Source organism: Callithrix jacchus, chromosome 9 (assembly GCF_049354715.1).
Source record: "Callithrix jacchus isolate 240 chromosome 9, calJac240_pri, whole genome shotgun sequence".
NCBI classification, from domain to species: domain Eukaryota; kingdom Metazoa; phylum Chordata; class Mammalia; order Primates; family Cebidae; genus Callithrix; species Callithrix jacchus.
In genome coordinates, this window is record NC_133510.1 from 39,396,817 (window position 1) to 39,412,035 (window position 15,219).

Here is a 15,219-nt window from a genome sequence, read left to right on the forward strand (position 1 = left end):
TGGGCAAGAGAGTGAGACCCTGTTTCAAAAAAAAAAAAAAATTGACAAACTGAGATCTTCTGTTGTTCAGATCACTAGATCATTAACCATAGTTAGCTTTTGTTTATTTGCTTGTTTGTTTGAGATGGAGTCTTGCTCTGTCGCCCAGGCTGGAGTACAGTGGCACAATTTTAAGAGATTCTCCTGCCTCAGCCTCCCAAGTAGCTGGAATTACAGGCAAGCGCCACCACATCCAGCTAATTTTTGTATTTTTAGTAGAGAAGAGGTTTCACCATGTTGGCCAGACTGGTCTCGAACTCCTGACCTCAAGTGATCCAACTGCCTTGGCCTCCCAAAAAGCTGAGACTACGGGCATGAGCCACTGTGTCCGGCTACCATAAGTTTTTAATGCCAGCATTAATTAAGATCTGGTATCAATTTTTAAAAATTATCTATGGAGCCAACAATTCAAAAGCTATTTATAATTGGTTTGGAGTGCATTATATTTTTTCTTTTTTTTTTCTCTCTCTAATGGTTGCTTTTCTGTTCTAATTATATTTTCTTGAGATTTGGAGCTTTAAGAATCAAAGCACACCAACCTTAGCAGAAAGCAAGCCAGTTTGTGATTTATAGGACAAAAAAAAAAAAATTGTCATGCGTGCCAACGAGATAATCTGCAAGATAACAGTTATCTCCAGCTCAACGAAAGAAGTCATGTACAAGATTAAACTCATCCTGTTTCCATCTAGTTACCTCACACAAGGTCAACTTCAAAATATCTCCTAAAACCATCTGGAAAGTAGCAATCAGTAGGGCTTATCAAAAAGGCCCATCCTTGTTACAATATAAACCTTTTTCAATTTCAAGAACTGATGACTAAGGGCTCTTCAACAGTGGCATTTGATTCCCCATTACTCTGCAATATGCAAGAGAAAAACAAAGACCCATCATTCTGAACCTTCTATTACAGACCCACGCCAAACCACAAAACATTCTTAAGAAATCGCTGTTATTGCACATACATTGTTATCGTTCCCATAAATGTAAACAGGTTCTCGTTTTCAATTCTAAATTTAAGACAGAAACATAGCAGTTAAATGTGACATTTTAGAGTGGTGCTTTTTCTCCTTAAAATGCTGGAAAACAGTAAAGATGGACAACCGAAAGAACAACTAAAAGTCACCCAGAAGTTAGAGATCAATCACTCAAGAAAAATTCTTTTCAATATTCTATTCACAAATGTGTAAAGTTGGCATAAAAAAACTGCAAAGAGAATAAAATAAACTAGACACAATAAGAGACAACTTTTAAAAGAAACTTGAAAGAGTCCTCAAGAATAGAAAACTAAATACACTCAAATTTAACATACATCTCTGTCTAATGCAGTTAAGTTTCTGATATTTTCTGGTTTTCGGAAAGGATTTAATGTTTTCATTTTCAGAAAGCAGAAACAACAAATTTTAAAAGACTGTGCAATAAAAGTTTATTTATTAGTTCATACCTTCCCAGTTTTTCTTTTTCTTTTTTGCGACAGAGTCTTGCTCTGTCGCCCAGGCTGGAGTGCAGTGGCATGATCTCAATTCACTGCAACCTCTGCCTCCCAGGTTCAAGCAATTCTCATGCCTCAGCCACCCAAGTAGCTGGGACTATAGGTGCATGCCAGCATGCCCAGCTAATTTTCGTATTTTTAGTAGAGACAGGTTTTCGCCATGTTGGTCACGGCTGCTCTCGAACTCCTGGCCTCCCAAAGTGCTGGGATTACAGGCATGAACCACTGCGCCTGGACCCAGATTTTCTTACTAAACACTTCTACGCCCATGGGGTCATTTAGTCCTCAAGTTGGAAATACAGAAGAGAGGTTCTGGCTGCAACTCTAAGGGGACTGGGATTCACATATGGAAGCCAGGCTCCACTTCCAATGAGTGATTTAACTTCCCTGGAGTGGGATCCAGGCAGCAGTCATTTTATAGTTCACCCGGGTGATCCTAAGGTACAGTCTATACCGAAAGTCACTGGTTCCCACCCACCTCTTCTCAGAGAAAACCTCAGGGAGATATCTAGGCTCTGCTCAAACAATTCCAATGTTGAAACCAATACCTCTTTAGAAAAATCCAATAGGAAATACACTATGTTACAGAATGGTCATATTTCAAATATCAATGGTCATTTTTACAGAGCATGGTAACCCATCATTTCCCCTAACAACTACAACAGAGTTCGCAGATCTTGGCACTTGTCCTCTTCTTAAAAATCATATTCCCCAGTCTTCACATGACTGGCTCCCTGTCATCATGCAGGTCTGGGCTCCAGTCTCACCTCCTGGAGAAGACTGCCTGATCACGCTTTCCCCAGCCAGTCTGTCTCTTCCCTCATGGCACCCCTCACAACTGAAATATGTGTGGATGTTCACTGACTCTCTTCCCAGTCTGAAACATAAGCTCCACACAGGCAGCTCCATCGCATCTGTCTTCTTCAACACTCTATCTCCAATCAGCAAGTGGCACCATGCCTGACACAGTAGCCACTCAATACAAATTTTTGAATGAATAAATGAAACAGATTAAGAGGTAATGGGCAATCTAAAGCAGAAAGAAAATCTTGCAGTGGTATATAACATAAATACAGTCACCCTTCAGTATGGGTGAGGGTGGGAAGATTCCAGGATACCCCCTGCAGATACCAAAATTTACAGATGCTCAAGTCCCTGAGATAAAATAGTGTAGTATTTGCATATAACCTATACACATCCTCCAGTATATATTAAATCATCTCTAGATTACTTATAATACCTAATACGATATGAATGCTATGTAAATAGCAGTTATACTGAATTACTCAGGTAACAATGACCAATAAAAGCCTGTGCATGCTCAGTACAGATACAATTTTTTTCCAAATATTTTCAATCCAAGGTTGGTTGAATCCAAGAATGCAGAATTCAAGAATGCTGACCCCACGGATACTGGGGGCTGACTAGTTGACAATGCAGATTATAAAATACTGGACTAGGCATAAACAACAAAACATAAAATCATGTGCGTGAAAGGAAGATTCTGGAGGCTGCAGACTTCCCCAAATACAACCATGTAGGTTCAAAATGTACAGTTTCACTGAAAGTTCTCCCAATTTAAAGATACACTTATGTTAAAGCTTTATATTACCCATCAGTTTTCTTCTGAAAATAAAGCAAAAACATAAATGAAAATAAAGTTCTGAGACATTCTGAAAACATTCTAAATGTTAACAGTCATCAAATAGTGTGAAATGCCAAACATTAGGCCGGGTGCAGTGGCTCACACCTGTAATCCCAGCGCTTTGGGAGGCTGGGTCAGGCAGATCACCTGAGGCCAGAAATTTGAGACCAGCCTGGCCAACATGGAGAAACCTCGTCTCTACTAAAAATACAAACATTAGCTGGGCGTGGTGGTACATACATAGTCCCAGCTACTCGGGAGGCTGAGGCAGGAGAACTGCTTGAACCTGGGAGGCTGAGGTTGTAGTGAGCCGAGATCACACCACTGCACTACAGCTTGGGCGACAGAGCAAGACGCTGTCTCAAAAAAAGAAAAGAAAAGAAAGAAAGAAATGCCAAACATTAAAGCAAAACATTTTAACCATGTTGGAAACACTGCTCTAGTGGTGGGAAAAGGAGCATACAAAACATAAACATATGAAATTATTTTAAACACCTGGAATGATAAAAATCAAAAAAATCCGAATAAGAAGGAACCTTAGAGATCATTCCAGATAAACCTCTTCTTTTTTTTTTTTTTTTTTTTTGAGATGGAGTTTTGCTCTTGTTGCCCAGGCTGGAGTGCAATGGCGAAATCTCAGCTCACCACAATCTCCACCCTCCGGGGTTCAAGCAATTCTCCTGCCTCAGCCTTCAGTAGCTGAGGATTATAGGCATGCACCACCATGCCCAGCTAATTTTTTGTATTTTTAGTAGAGATGGGATTTCACCATGTTGGCCAGAAATTTAGTAGAGATGGGATTTCACCATGTTGGCCAGAAATTTAGTAGAGATGGGATTTCACCATGTTGGCCAGAAATTTAGTAGAGATGGGATTTCACCATGTTGGCCAGGCTGGTCTCAAACTCCTGACCTCATGATCTGCCCACCTCGGCCTCCCAAAGTGCTGGGATTACAGGCATGAGCCACCATGCCCAGCCTAAATATACCTCTTCTTAAGGATGAACCCCCTGTAGTGTATTCTCAGCAAGTGGCCGACTAGCTTCTCCTTTCTGGTGACAGGGAATCCGTTACTTCCTAAAAGGCTGCCTCATTCTATTAATGGACAACTATCCTTGTCAGAAAGTGATTTGTTTTGATCCAAAATATGGCTCCCAGTGACCCACAGGGCCTTGTTCTGCTGAAGCCAAGTACAAATGTGTCAATAAAAACAAACCTAATCTATCAGTCCTACAACATAATAGGTGGGATTAGAAACATAATATGAATCCAGAAGAAAAGTGGGTTTGGGCCAAGTGTTCAAAGAAAAAGAGAACTATGAAGTGGTTTAAAAAAAAAAATTTAGAGGGCCAGGTGCAGCAGTTCATGCCTAAAATCCCAACACTTTGGGAGGCTGAGGTACAAGCATCGCTTGAGCCCAGAAGTTCGAGACCAGCCTGGACAACAGAGTGAAACCTCATCTCTGTAAATAATAATTTCTAAAAATTAGTTGGGCCACCTGTACCTCCAGTAAAAACAAAAATATATAGAGCTATAGATATACATATAGATAAAGATAACCAGCATGGTGGTGTACACCGGTGGTCCCAGCTACTCTGGAGGCTGAGGTGGGAGGATCACTCAAGCCTGGGAGGTCAAGGCTGCAGTGAGCCGTAATTGCAACACTACACTTTAGCCAGAGCAACAGAGTTTGACCCCGTCTCAAAATATACATCTATATATATGGGGAGGGGGGCATAGCACAAGTGCTAAAATAAGGTGGATTATCTTGGCTAGAACTGCATAACCAGAGTAGAAAAGGAAAGGAGAAAAAATACAGAAAACAGTTGATGGAAGATCCCTGAAGGCTAGGTGAAAATTACTGCAACAAGGCAAAATTATTCTGTACTTTGGAAAAAATATTGAGTGAATTTGAAAAGTAAAGGACAGGCAGACAAATATGCAAAATAGGTAGCTCTAAAACACAGCCATCTCAGAGATTTAGAGCTGGCAAAAAATCATAGAGATTATGTATTGCAACACCTTAATTTTACAGACATAATTAAATCCCAAGAGGAAAAGGTATCAATTTCCACTTTCATATTCCCCTCCATTTAATAAGAACACCTTCACTGAACATTTTCCTCTTTTATACCCTTTTCTCTCCACCTCCTGTACCACATGCTGAATCTGAGATGTTGAATAAGATTCCAACTATTTCAAAACTCAGCTTTCAGAGGGCAAAGAAGGGATAACATAATAAAGCCCAACTGCCTGAATCATCCTGGCTTGCCACCAACACCCAGAATGGACAGGATGTGATCACACTGCAGGACTGGCTCTTTGCTGGAAATCAGCCAGGTATTATGCTGATACATGTACCTCCATCAGCAGCCAACAAGACAAGGAATCAAAATCACTGCTAATTCACCCAGGATACGGTCCATCTTTTCCCCTGGTATCATTACACGGGTCTGCTATGGGGCAACCAAATTCTCTCAGTTCCTTTTACACAAACCTATAGACCTTTTTCTCTTTCATTTACCACCCATGCTACCCTCAGGGTACCTCCTGTGCCACCTTTCCACATCCCCAGGGTCACCCAAACTCTCTAAGCTTCTCTGGTTTTCTTCCCTAAACCCTCTCATTTTCTTCACAGTTCACCAGTACTTTAAAAATGCATCTTTGTCTCAGAAATACCTGCCTTTTAAAAGGACATACTACTAAATTTAAAACACCAGGCTGCAAGATCCTGTTTTTATAAAAACAAAGAAGAAAAGCAGCAAAAAAAAAAAAAAAAAGCAACCCACGAAAACCCTGCCTATATGTTTAAAGACATTTAAAACAAGTACAGAATATTCAGCAAACTACTAACAACAGAGACACAATTGGGGGCGAAGAAGGGAAAACTATTAATTTGTACATGCTTTTAACTAGCTTGGAGTACTGCAATTAAAACTGTCATAATTAAACAATCGTATTCTTAAAAAGCAAACTCTTGAAATGAAAAATAGAAAAGGTTGGGTGCAATGGCTCATGTCTGTAATCCCAGCACTTTGGGAGGCCAAGGAGGGAGAATCACTAGAGGCCAGGAGTTCAAGACCAGCCTGGTCAACATAGTGAGACCCCCACATCCGCCACATCCCCCACATCCCCCACCAAAAGAAGAAAGAAAAGAGAAAAAAAAACACATTTAAATTAAAAATGCTAATGCATCTTCAATAAAGGTTAAATAAGATTAAGAAAGATTAGTCAGTGAACAGTGAGTACTGTTGCTCCCAGCCCCCATAACCCTAAAGGGTGAATAAGGGCTAATATGCCCCTTAGGCGTCCTTCTTAGACCCCACTGTGCCCAGCCAGCTTCTTTCCCCATTGTTTGTTTGCATTTCTCCTAATTCAGAAAGTTATCAAATTAACTAATGAAAACATTATTGTTTATCATATTCTAGAAATTAAGCTTGAATAAAATAACAACCAATTGCACAAATTAATTTTTTTATTAAACTGAGGGTTAACCTGTAATCCTAGCACTTTGGGAGGCCAAGGTAGGCAGACTGTTTGATCTCAAGAGTTCTGGCCCAGATGCCAAAACCACATCTCTACAAAAAAAATATGCAAAAATTAGTCAGGCATGGTGGCATATACCTGTAATCCCAGCTACTTGGGGGCTGAAGCATGAAGACTTCTTGAGCCCAGAAGGTCAAGGCTTGCAGTAAGCTGAGATCACACCACTGCACTCCAGCCTGGGAGACAAAATGAGATCCCCGTCTCAAAAAAGAAAAAAAAGAAAGTAAGTTGAGTATCTGAATCTATCATGCAATGTATGCTTCCCCAGCAAAGAAAACATGAAATAAAAGGACTTCTGTAGCTGGTCACAATGGCTCATGTCTGTATGGGAGGGCAAGGCAGGCAGAGCGCTTGAGCTCAGGAATTCGAGACCAGCCTGGGCAACATGGTGAAAGCCTCTCTCTACTAAAAGTACAAAAATCAGGCCAGGCGTGGTGGCTCACACTTGTAATCCCAGCACTTTGAGAGGCTGAAACAGGTGGATCACAAGGTCAGAAGATTGAGACCATCCTGGTCTAGATGGTGAAACCCCGTCTCTAATTAAAAAAATACCAAAATTAGCCAGGTGTGGTGGTGCACGCCTGTAATCCCAGCTACAGGTGGCTGAGGTAGGAGAATCGCCTGGGCCCAGGAGGCGGAGGTAGCAGTGAGCCGAGATCGAGTCACTGCACTCCAACATGGACAACAGAGCAAGATTCTGCCTCGAAAAAAAAAAAAAGAAGAAAAGCACAAAAATTAGCCAGGTGTGGCGGTGGGCACCTGTAATCCCAGCTACTTGGGAAGCTGAGGCAGGAGAATCCCTTGAACCCGGGAGGCAGAGGTTGCAGTGAGTTGAAATCAGGCCACTGCACTCCAGCCTGGGTGACAGAGTGAGACTCAGTCAGTCTCAAAAAAAAAAAAATTATCCAGGCATGGCAGTGGGTGCCAGGAGAATCGTTTGCACCTGGGAGGCGGAGGCTGCAGTGAGCTGAGATCAGGCCACTGCACTCCAGCCTAGGTGACAGAGTGAGACTCTGTCTCAAAAACAAAAAAAAATTCTCCAAGCATGGTAGCATGCTCCTTGGTCCCAGTTACTTGGGAGGCTGAGGCAGGAGAATCACTTGAACCCAAGAGGCAGAGGTTGCAGTGCTGAGATCATGCCACTGCACTCCAGCCAGGGCAACAGAGCAAGACTCAGTCTCAAAAAATAAAAGTAAAAAATTAGCCTGGCATGGTGGCATATGTCTGTAGTCCCAGCTCCTTGGGAGGCTGAGGTGGGAGCATCACTTGAGCCAGGATGGTTGAGGTTGCAGTGAGCCGTGACAACACCACTGTACTCCAGCATGGGTGACAAGAGAAAGACCCTGTGTCAAAAACAACAAAAACTCATACAACTTGAGCATCAATTTCACTCTCTAAAACTGCTCTGCCCATAATAACTTCCTTTGTAAATAGAACCACCTCCTATCCAGCCTGAGAAGATTCTCAACTCCACTCTCTCCCTCACTTTGCACATATAGTAATAACCAGTGCCTATTCACCCCAACTCCCAAATAGCTCTCAGAGGTGCCCCCTCCTCACGACCCCGACTGTCATGCCTGTCCCACTGCACAGCCTCAATCCACCCACTACGACCATCACCACAACCTTCTATATTGCACTTGTAGACTTGGCAGAGATGTTTCACGCTCTAAGTAGTCTGATGCACAGAAAAGAGAGTGGGCTTCTTCCAAGTTTCATCGCTTAGTTTTGTTGCCCTGGGAAGAGCCCTAAACCTCTCTAAGATCCAGTTTCCTCTTTTGTATAATGCAAGCAACACCTACCTTGTGTAAGGATTGCTGCATGAATTATAGGCAAGACTTGTAAAGAACCTAGTCCTAAATGGAGCCTTGTACCTAAGTCAAGCTTTATTCCTTTTATTATCTGCTTATCAGTAAAAATGAGCAAGAGCCCTCTGAATTGTTTTGAAGATTGGTAGGATTAAGCACAGTGACTGTTTCATTTATTTTCAATGGCTCCACATCCCCAAGACAGGCCATTTCCCAATTGAGTCTCCTGCCACTCGACTTCACCTGCATTCTCCTTTAGTATAATGAATTATTTAATACTAAGACAATACAGCCCTTCATGGCCTTCTCTCCTTCAAAGCCATAATTACAGGTGGAATCTTATGTGTGGGCAAGTCCTTTATGTATAGTTCAACATGCAAGTAATTCATTATCATATTTTCAAATTTGGAAAGCAATATCCATGAGTACAAGTATATTTAAGGGGAATGATAGGGCAAAATATCTGCAAGCAAAACGTTCTGAAGAAATCTTCAAACCATGGCTGTTATACATGTTCACATAAACATAGGGAATGTGATGAAAGATGATAAATTCTTGCTAAGTTATATCTGAGAAATAACTTCATCAAAGACAAAATCTTGATTTGAAATAAAAAGAAGGGGCCAGGCGCAGTGGCTCACGCCTGTAATCCCAGCACTTTGGGAGGCTGAGGCAGGCAGATCACCTAAGGTCGGGAGTTTGAGACCATCATGGCCAATATGGAGAAACACCGTCTCTACGAAAAATACAAAATTACCCAGGTATGGTGGCAGGCACATGTAATCCTAGCTACCCAGAGGCTGAGGCAGGAGAATCAGTTGAACCCGGGAGGCAGAGGTTGAGGTGAGCCAAGATCGTGCGTGCCATTGCACTCCAGCCTGAGCAACAAGATCAAAACTAAAAAAAAAAAAAAAAAAAAAAAAAAAAAAAAAAGGGGGGATAGTGCAAATTAAAGCAACTGGGTCCAGAAAAAAAGAGATGTGATTGAAAGTGATTATTTGTTTGTTAAGGTTGTTTGTAAAGAGCTTCCAAAAGCAGATCTTAATATATTTAAGATTTTAAGATTAATTTGATGGTAAATGTAAATTTAAAAAAAAATGAGAGAAGTTAAAATCATAGTTAAGGTAGATCAATTAAGTATTAACTTTCTCTTTATGTTTATTCATAGATTGGAAAAGAAATCTGGGGTATTTCTTGCCACATGATTTCGTGATTTAGAACTTACAAATATAGAAGAAACTAACAATCTTTCTAAGCATCTGAGAGGAAAAAAATTAATTCTGCTTAAAGATGAATCTAGGTAATGTAAATGGCATTCATCAGGTCACCAATGTGACAAGCTCTAAATCTGTATAAGTACATATTTATGTGTTGAATGACTTAACTATAACCCTGAAAAAGCAGAGAGCTGGCTCCAAAAGGAAAAGCCTCCCAATGTCCAAAAAGTGCTTCTTCAGCAGCTGGTAACTATCCTTGGTGTCAGGGCTGACAAAATGAGCAAGAAAATGGGTTGAAGCTCATTAGTGCATACTCTACAAGCTGCAAAACTTTTCTAAAGCTGTCCCCCAGATACATTTCTTTTAAAATGCCACCAGTAATGCTGAATCATTCCTTTCTAAAGGAGCTCTTTCTCAACTTTACAACATTCTAAATTTCAACCATTTTTAAGTTAAAAAAAACTCAAGTTTAAGATCTAGGGTATTTTTCTATATGTATATTTTTAGTGTTCAGGTTATTTTAGAGCTGTGACTCTTCTTCAAACACTATTCTGGCCTGGGTGACAGGCGCATAGTGCTGATTTATGCACATCCCAAACATATAATCAGCCAGGCCCTGAACACAACTGGGTGTGGGTGCCCCTCAGGTCACTGAAGAGCAAGTGTTACTTGTGAAATCACAAAACCAGACTCAAGTATTCGAGTGGACGGTACTGCTCTGTCCAGCTGCCCAAAGCATCACGAAAAGGAGAACACTCTGATGATGTTAGAAGTCATCCTTTTTTCAAATCCTTAGTACTATTCTTTCAAGTGTGTTCTTTTGTGAGCTGAATTATAGCAGTCCATGCAGAGCACTAAGTGACATCAGGCCAGGTCAAAAAACAACTGGGCTGATAGAAGAAATAAGTAGGATTTTACAAAGTTAATGAATTTCATCTTCTTGATTTTGCACATCTGCAGGCAACACTGCCCACTCACATTATTGTCACAGTAGTACCTAGCCTGGGAAGGAAGGTAGTAACATTGGTGGGTGCTGACTCTGGAAAACAAAGTAACCTGCAAAGACTGAGCCATGTTGCTATGCTGCAAGTTACTAATGTCCAACTTGGACTTAATACAGTAATCCCAACACTTTGGGAGGCTGAGGCGGGTAGGTCACCTGAGGTCAGAAGTTCAAGAGCAGCCTGGCTAACATGGTGAAACCCCATTTCTACTAAAAATACAAAAAAAATGAGCTGGGCGTGGTGGTGCATGCCTGTAATCCCAGCTACTCAGGAGGCAGGGGAATCACTTGAACCCGGGAGACGGAGGTTGCAGTGAGCCAAGATCATGCCATTGCACTCCAGCTTGGGCAACAAGAACAAAACTCTGTCTCAAAAAAATTAAATTAATAAAATAGTCTTCTGTTGATCTTCCCATAAACTGGTCTAATTATTTTTAAATAAATCATATTTTGTGAAAGAGCCTAGAAATAAGCCAAAGATTTATTTACGCTTGGCTTTATAGATATAATGCAACATTATTTACTATATATACCTGAAAATGAGCAAAATTTCCTGTTGAAAAATCAAAACGCTCACAAAATATATTTTTCAAAACTGACTTCCATGTGATATTACTGTTGGAACACTTCAGTTTGCACAATTATTTTAGATTTACTTTTCATACAAGAAATATTACTTGAAACTGATTTAACTCATTTAAGTAATATTGCCAACTTAAGTGTATCCCATGCTTAAAGAATAAAAATAATATGCCTCACTATCAAGTAATCAACTATAATATAAATATATAAACCAGGTTTTGGGAACCTTAAATTGAATTTCATTTATGCTAAATGCTACTGAATATATGAACAAGAATCATTTAGTAATAATGATGCTGATAAATTTATATTAACCTCCTGCTATACAGAACAAAATATATATTAAAATATTTAGAGAAAAATTTAACTGGTATTTACATTATTCTGTATTTAGAAATCACAGCTGCATTATTCCCACAAAACCTTTTATCTCATTTTTCTCATTACTGCTGGTGAAACTAATACATGTAGTTTTATTAATATCTGTCACTTCCTATACATCCTAATTTCCTTAGTATTTTTGTAACACTAACCAATATTGACTAGTGAATGCTTAATAAAAGTATATCTTCCTCTAGTACAAATTGATTCTTTCATAAAATGTTTCATGCCCACTGTGTGCTAGCTTTTGTGTTAAAGACTTTGGATGCAAAGCTCATATTATAGCAAAGGCAAAACACAATTGCATCAAGGTTTGCTATGCAAGGTAAGTGCAATGACATAAATATCCCTAGAAGGATTATTCAAATCAAACAGGAAGGTCAGTAACAGAGACATTTCATTCAATTAAGTCCATCTCCTTTATCAAGAAGGTGATGGCTTGCCACTACCTGGTTTGCACTTTCCTGTCTTAGCAAAGCAGTGCTGATAGGTATAGACAATATCAAGACATCTCTGAGAACTACAGTCACCATCCTGCTTCTGCACTTCACGAGGTTTAACATCACCGCATTTAAACATGTCAGCCTAATCTAAGTTGGAAAATATAAACAAGTCCAGCTGTTCTTCAGACCAGACAGGTACATGGTAAACAAGACATGAATTAGAAATTTACAGCCTGACACACACAAAGATTAGATTCCTAGCTGGGATTTTTAATCATAAGTAGCACATTTATGTTTTGGTAGACAGGCATCCAAAGAAAAATATGACATCTAAAAGTATAAATGCTTACCATATTACATACTAAATTAGAAGGCAAGTTGATTCAATATACTATAAATCACATCTTTTAACTGTAACAGCCTAAGACCCCTCCCAAGAAAAACCAAACTAATAAGAAATAGATTTTTGATAATATTATATGCCAACTGATAATTAACATTTATATGTCAATATCCACCTAAAATAAGGACTTGACACATAGAAAAGCAGCGTATATTACATTTAAATTTGTAACTGGTTACTTGCTACCCATAGTGCCTCAAGAATCAGATAAAACAGACCGAGTTACTTAAACATGTATATTCTTAAGAGTGCTGGATAGGAAATCAAAGCACGTTCATTGTTTTCTTCCATACATCAGACAGCTTTTAAAAGAAGCCAAATACCAAAAAACTAAAGATAGACATCATACATCACCCATTGTGATAGTCTGGTTTTATAAATATATCATTTCAACCAGAAGAGCCTCATTTGAAATGCAACACCACAACCCACGTATTTGATATACACCACTCTTCCACACTATTTGTAGGTGAGTTCAATTTTTTCTAGTCAGGGTGACCTCATAAGACTTGGACATGGCCCAGCCTCGCTCCGAGGTGAAACTGAGGCAGTGGGATCACCCAGCAAAGTTGTTTTTCTCCTGCTGCCTAATAAAAAGAATGACTAAAGCCAAGCAGAATGAAGACTGCCCAGCCTTTGTCAAATGGGACTGGTGAGGAGTTCCCTCTCTCAACAAGGAGTGAGAAAAGCTGAGGTACCATACAGTCTCTATCCTGAAATTGTGGGTCCTCAAGCATAAACCTCATCACTTTTGTGGACTAAGGGATTGTCGCTGAAACCTGGGTTTGAGATAACAGCAGTTTTGAGAAGTTTGATGTATACATTCCAACCACTTGAATGTCGCCTTAGAGTGCTGAGACTTGAAGACTCTTATGAATCTCCCTCCCCCGCAGGCCAAACAGCATTGACTCCCAAATTCCAGCTTATAGATTCACTTCTTTGGCAATTTTTCTCTTGGGGGAGAAAACAATGGATTCTTTCAATCTTCTCTTATCAACAAAGGGCCCTAGACTAAGAAACAGTCCTTTCAATCACATCCTTTATGACTTCTTGATCATGATGAGTGGGCCTTGCGGGTGGGGGGAGTGAGGGCAAGGAAGGGGAGAGGTGACAGGCAACTCACCTCTTTGAGCTGCTCCAGCTCCTGTTTGAGGCTGTCGTACTCAGCCTCCAGCTCGTCATATTGCTGTTTGAGGGTCAGCTTCTCCTCCAGCACCACCAGCCCGTACTCGGCAGCCTGGATCTTCTCGTGGGTGGTCTCCGTGAGCTCCTTGGTCAGCCTCTCTATTTCAGTCTTATAATGGTCCACCGTCTGTAATACCTCTTCTGCGGCCATAGCCCCGGCGGATGGATGCAGGAGAGGGTGACGGGGTGAGGGAGAGGGATGCAAAGCTGGCGGGGAAAGGGAGAAGGAAATGGAGAGGGAGGGGTGGAAATGGAAAAGAAAGTGCGGCTGGATGAATGAGCAGCGCGACGCCCCGCCGGCTCCTGTGGCAGCCGCAGCTACACTGCCCGAGAAACTGATGAGAAATGCAACATGGAGAACAGAGGGTCAGGGGCGAGGCGGCAGCGGCCGCCGCATGTGTCCTCGGGGCCCGCCCCTGCGTGCGGTTAGCAGCTGTGCGGCATGGCCCGGGCTGCGGCGGCCGGGGGCGGCGAGGGGCTCCGGATTCTGCTTATTCAGAGACGCTGGGCCGCCATGTCTCCCGGGCCGCGTCACTGCAGTCTCGCCCTCGGTCTGGCGCGCTCCGTCCGGCTCGCGGCTGGCTCGCTCGCTCGCTCGCTCCACCTGCTCCCTCTGGCCCTGCAGCAGCCGGTGCGGAATGATGCAGTCTCGGGGCCGGCTCCCTCCCTTCCCGTGGCGGCGGCTCCGAGCAGGGGGCGGGGAGCGGATGGAGTCAGCGTGGGGGGAGGAGGGAAGGACCAGACGGAAACATCCCCAGGCGCCTCCCGCCGGGCGCGCGGGGCCACCGCCCGCTGCACCGCGAGGCGCGCCAGGCGGAGGCGCAGGCGACGGGCCCGGGACCGGGAAGCGCTGGGGCGCGCGCGGCGGGGGAGCCTCCGCCCTGCCCGGCTCGCCGGGGCGGGAGCTCCTACCAGGGCTTTGTCCCCGTGGCGGTGGAAGACCCCGAGAGCGGCGTGGGAGCCCGGGCTCTCTTGCTGCGTCCAGGGCCGAAGCTCAGGAAACTGTCTGGAACGCCTTCTTCCGAGAAAAGCAAACAAAACTACCGCGGTGGCGGCCCGCGCATCCTCCTCGTCCCCTGGGCGCACAGAAGGCTTTCCGGGACACCTACACCCAAAAGAACGCTGGGTTTCCAAAACCTTCAACACGCACCTCAAGGCGCCCTCCTCCGTCGTCCCCCTTTCTACCTGCCTCTCCCGAGTCTGGCCTGGGCCACCTAGCACTCTCATCAAATAACCTTACCATCTTCTCAGGACAGTCCGCTGAGATATTGCTTGCCCTCGCCCCGCGTATCACAAGAGCGCTATCCATTCAAGGAAAAAAAAAAAAAAAAAAAATCTCCATAACGCATGCAACCAGGAAACCTCTAGCTAGCTACTGTATATCTTGCCCCAATAGTTTCCATCAAAGCACCTTACTCTATGTCTTCAATAAAGGAAAACTTCACGGAATCCCCTGTATAAGATACCAACAATGCCCTA

The 15,219-nt window shown here is 42.4% G+C and overlaps 1 protein-coding gene across 6 annotated transcripts in view; it reads right to left on the minus strand.

Annotated features, from left to right (window-relative positions):
* Positions 1–14,413, minus strand: part of BICD1 (BICD cargo adaptor 1) — a 305,969-nt gene extending 291,556 nt beyond the window's left edge. For all 6 annotated transcript variants that reach the window (XR_013522710.1, XM_017976003.4, XM_078338934.1 and 3 more), the window contains exon 1: positions 13,679–14,413. Coding sequence is in view for 5 of the 6 variants with exons in the window: in XM_017976003.4 (XP_017831492.1) it covers positions 13,679–13,891 (213 nt within the window). In the remaining variant the exon portion in view is untranslated. The remainder of the gene's footprint in view (positions 1–13,678) is intronic.
* Positions 14,414–15,219: the final 806 nt, after the last annotated feature.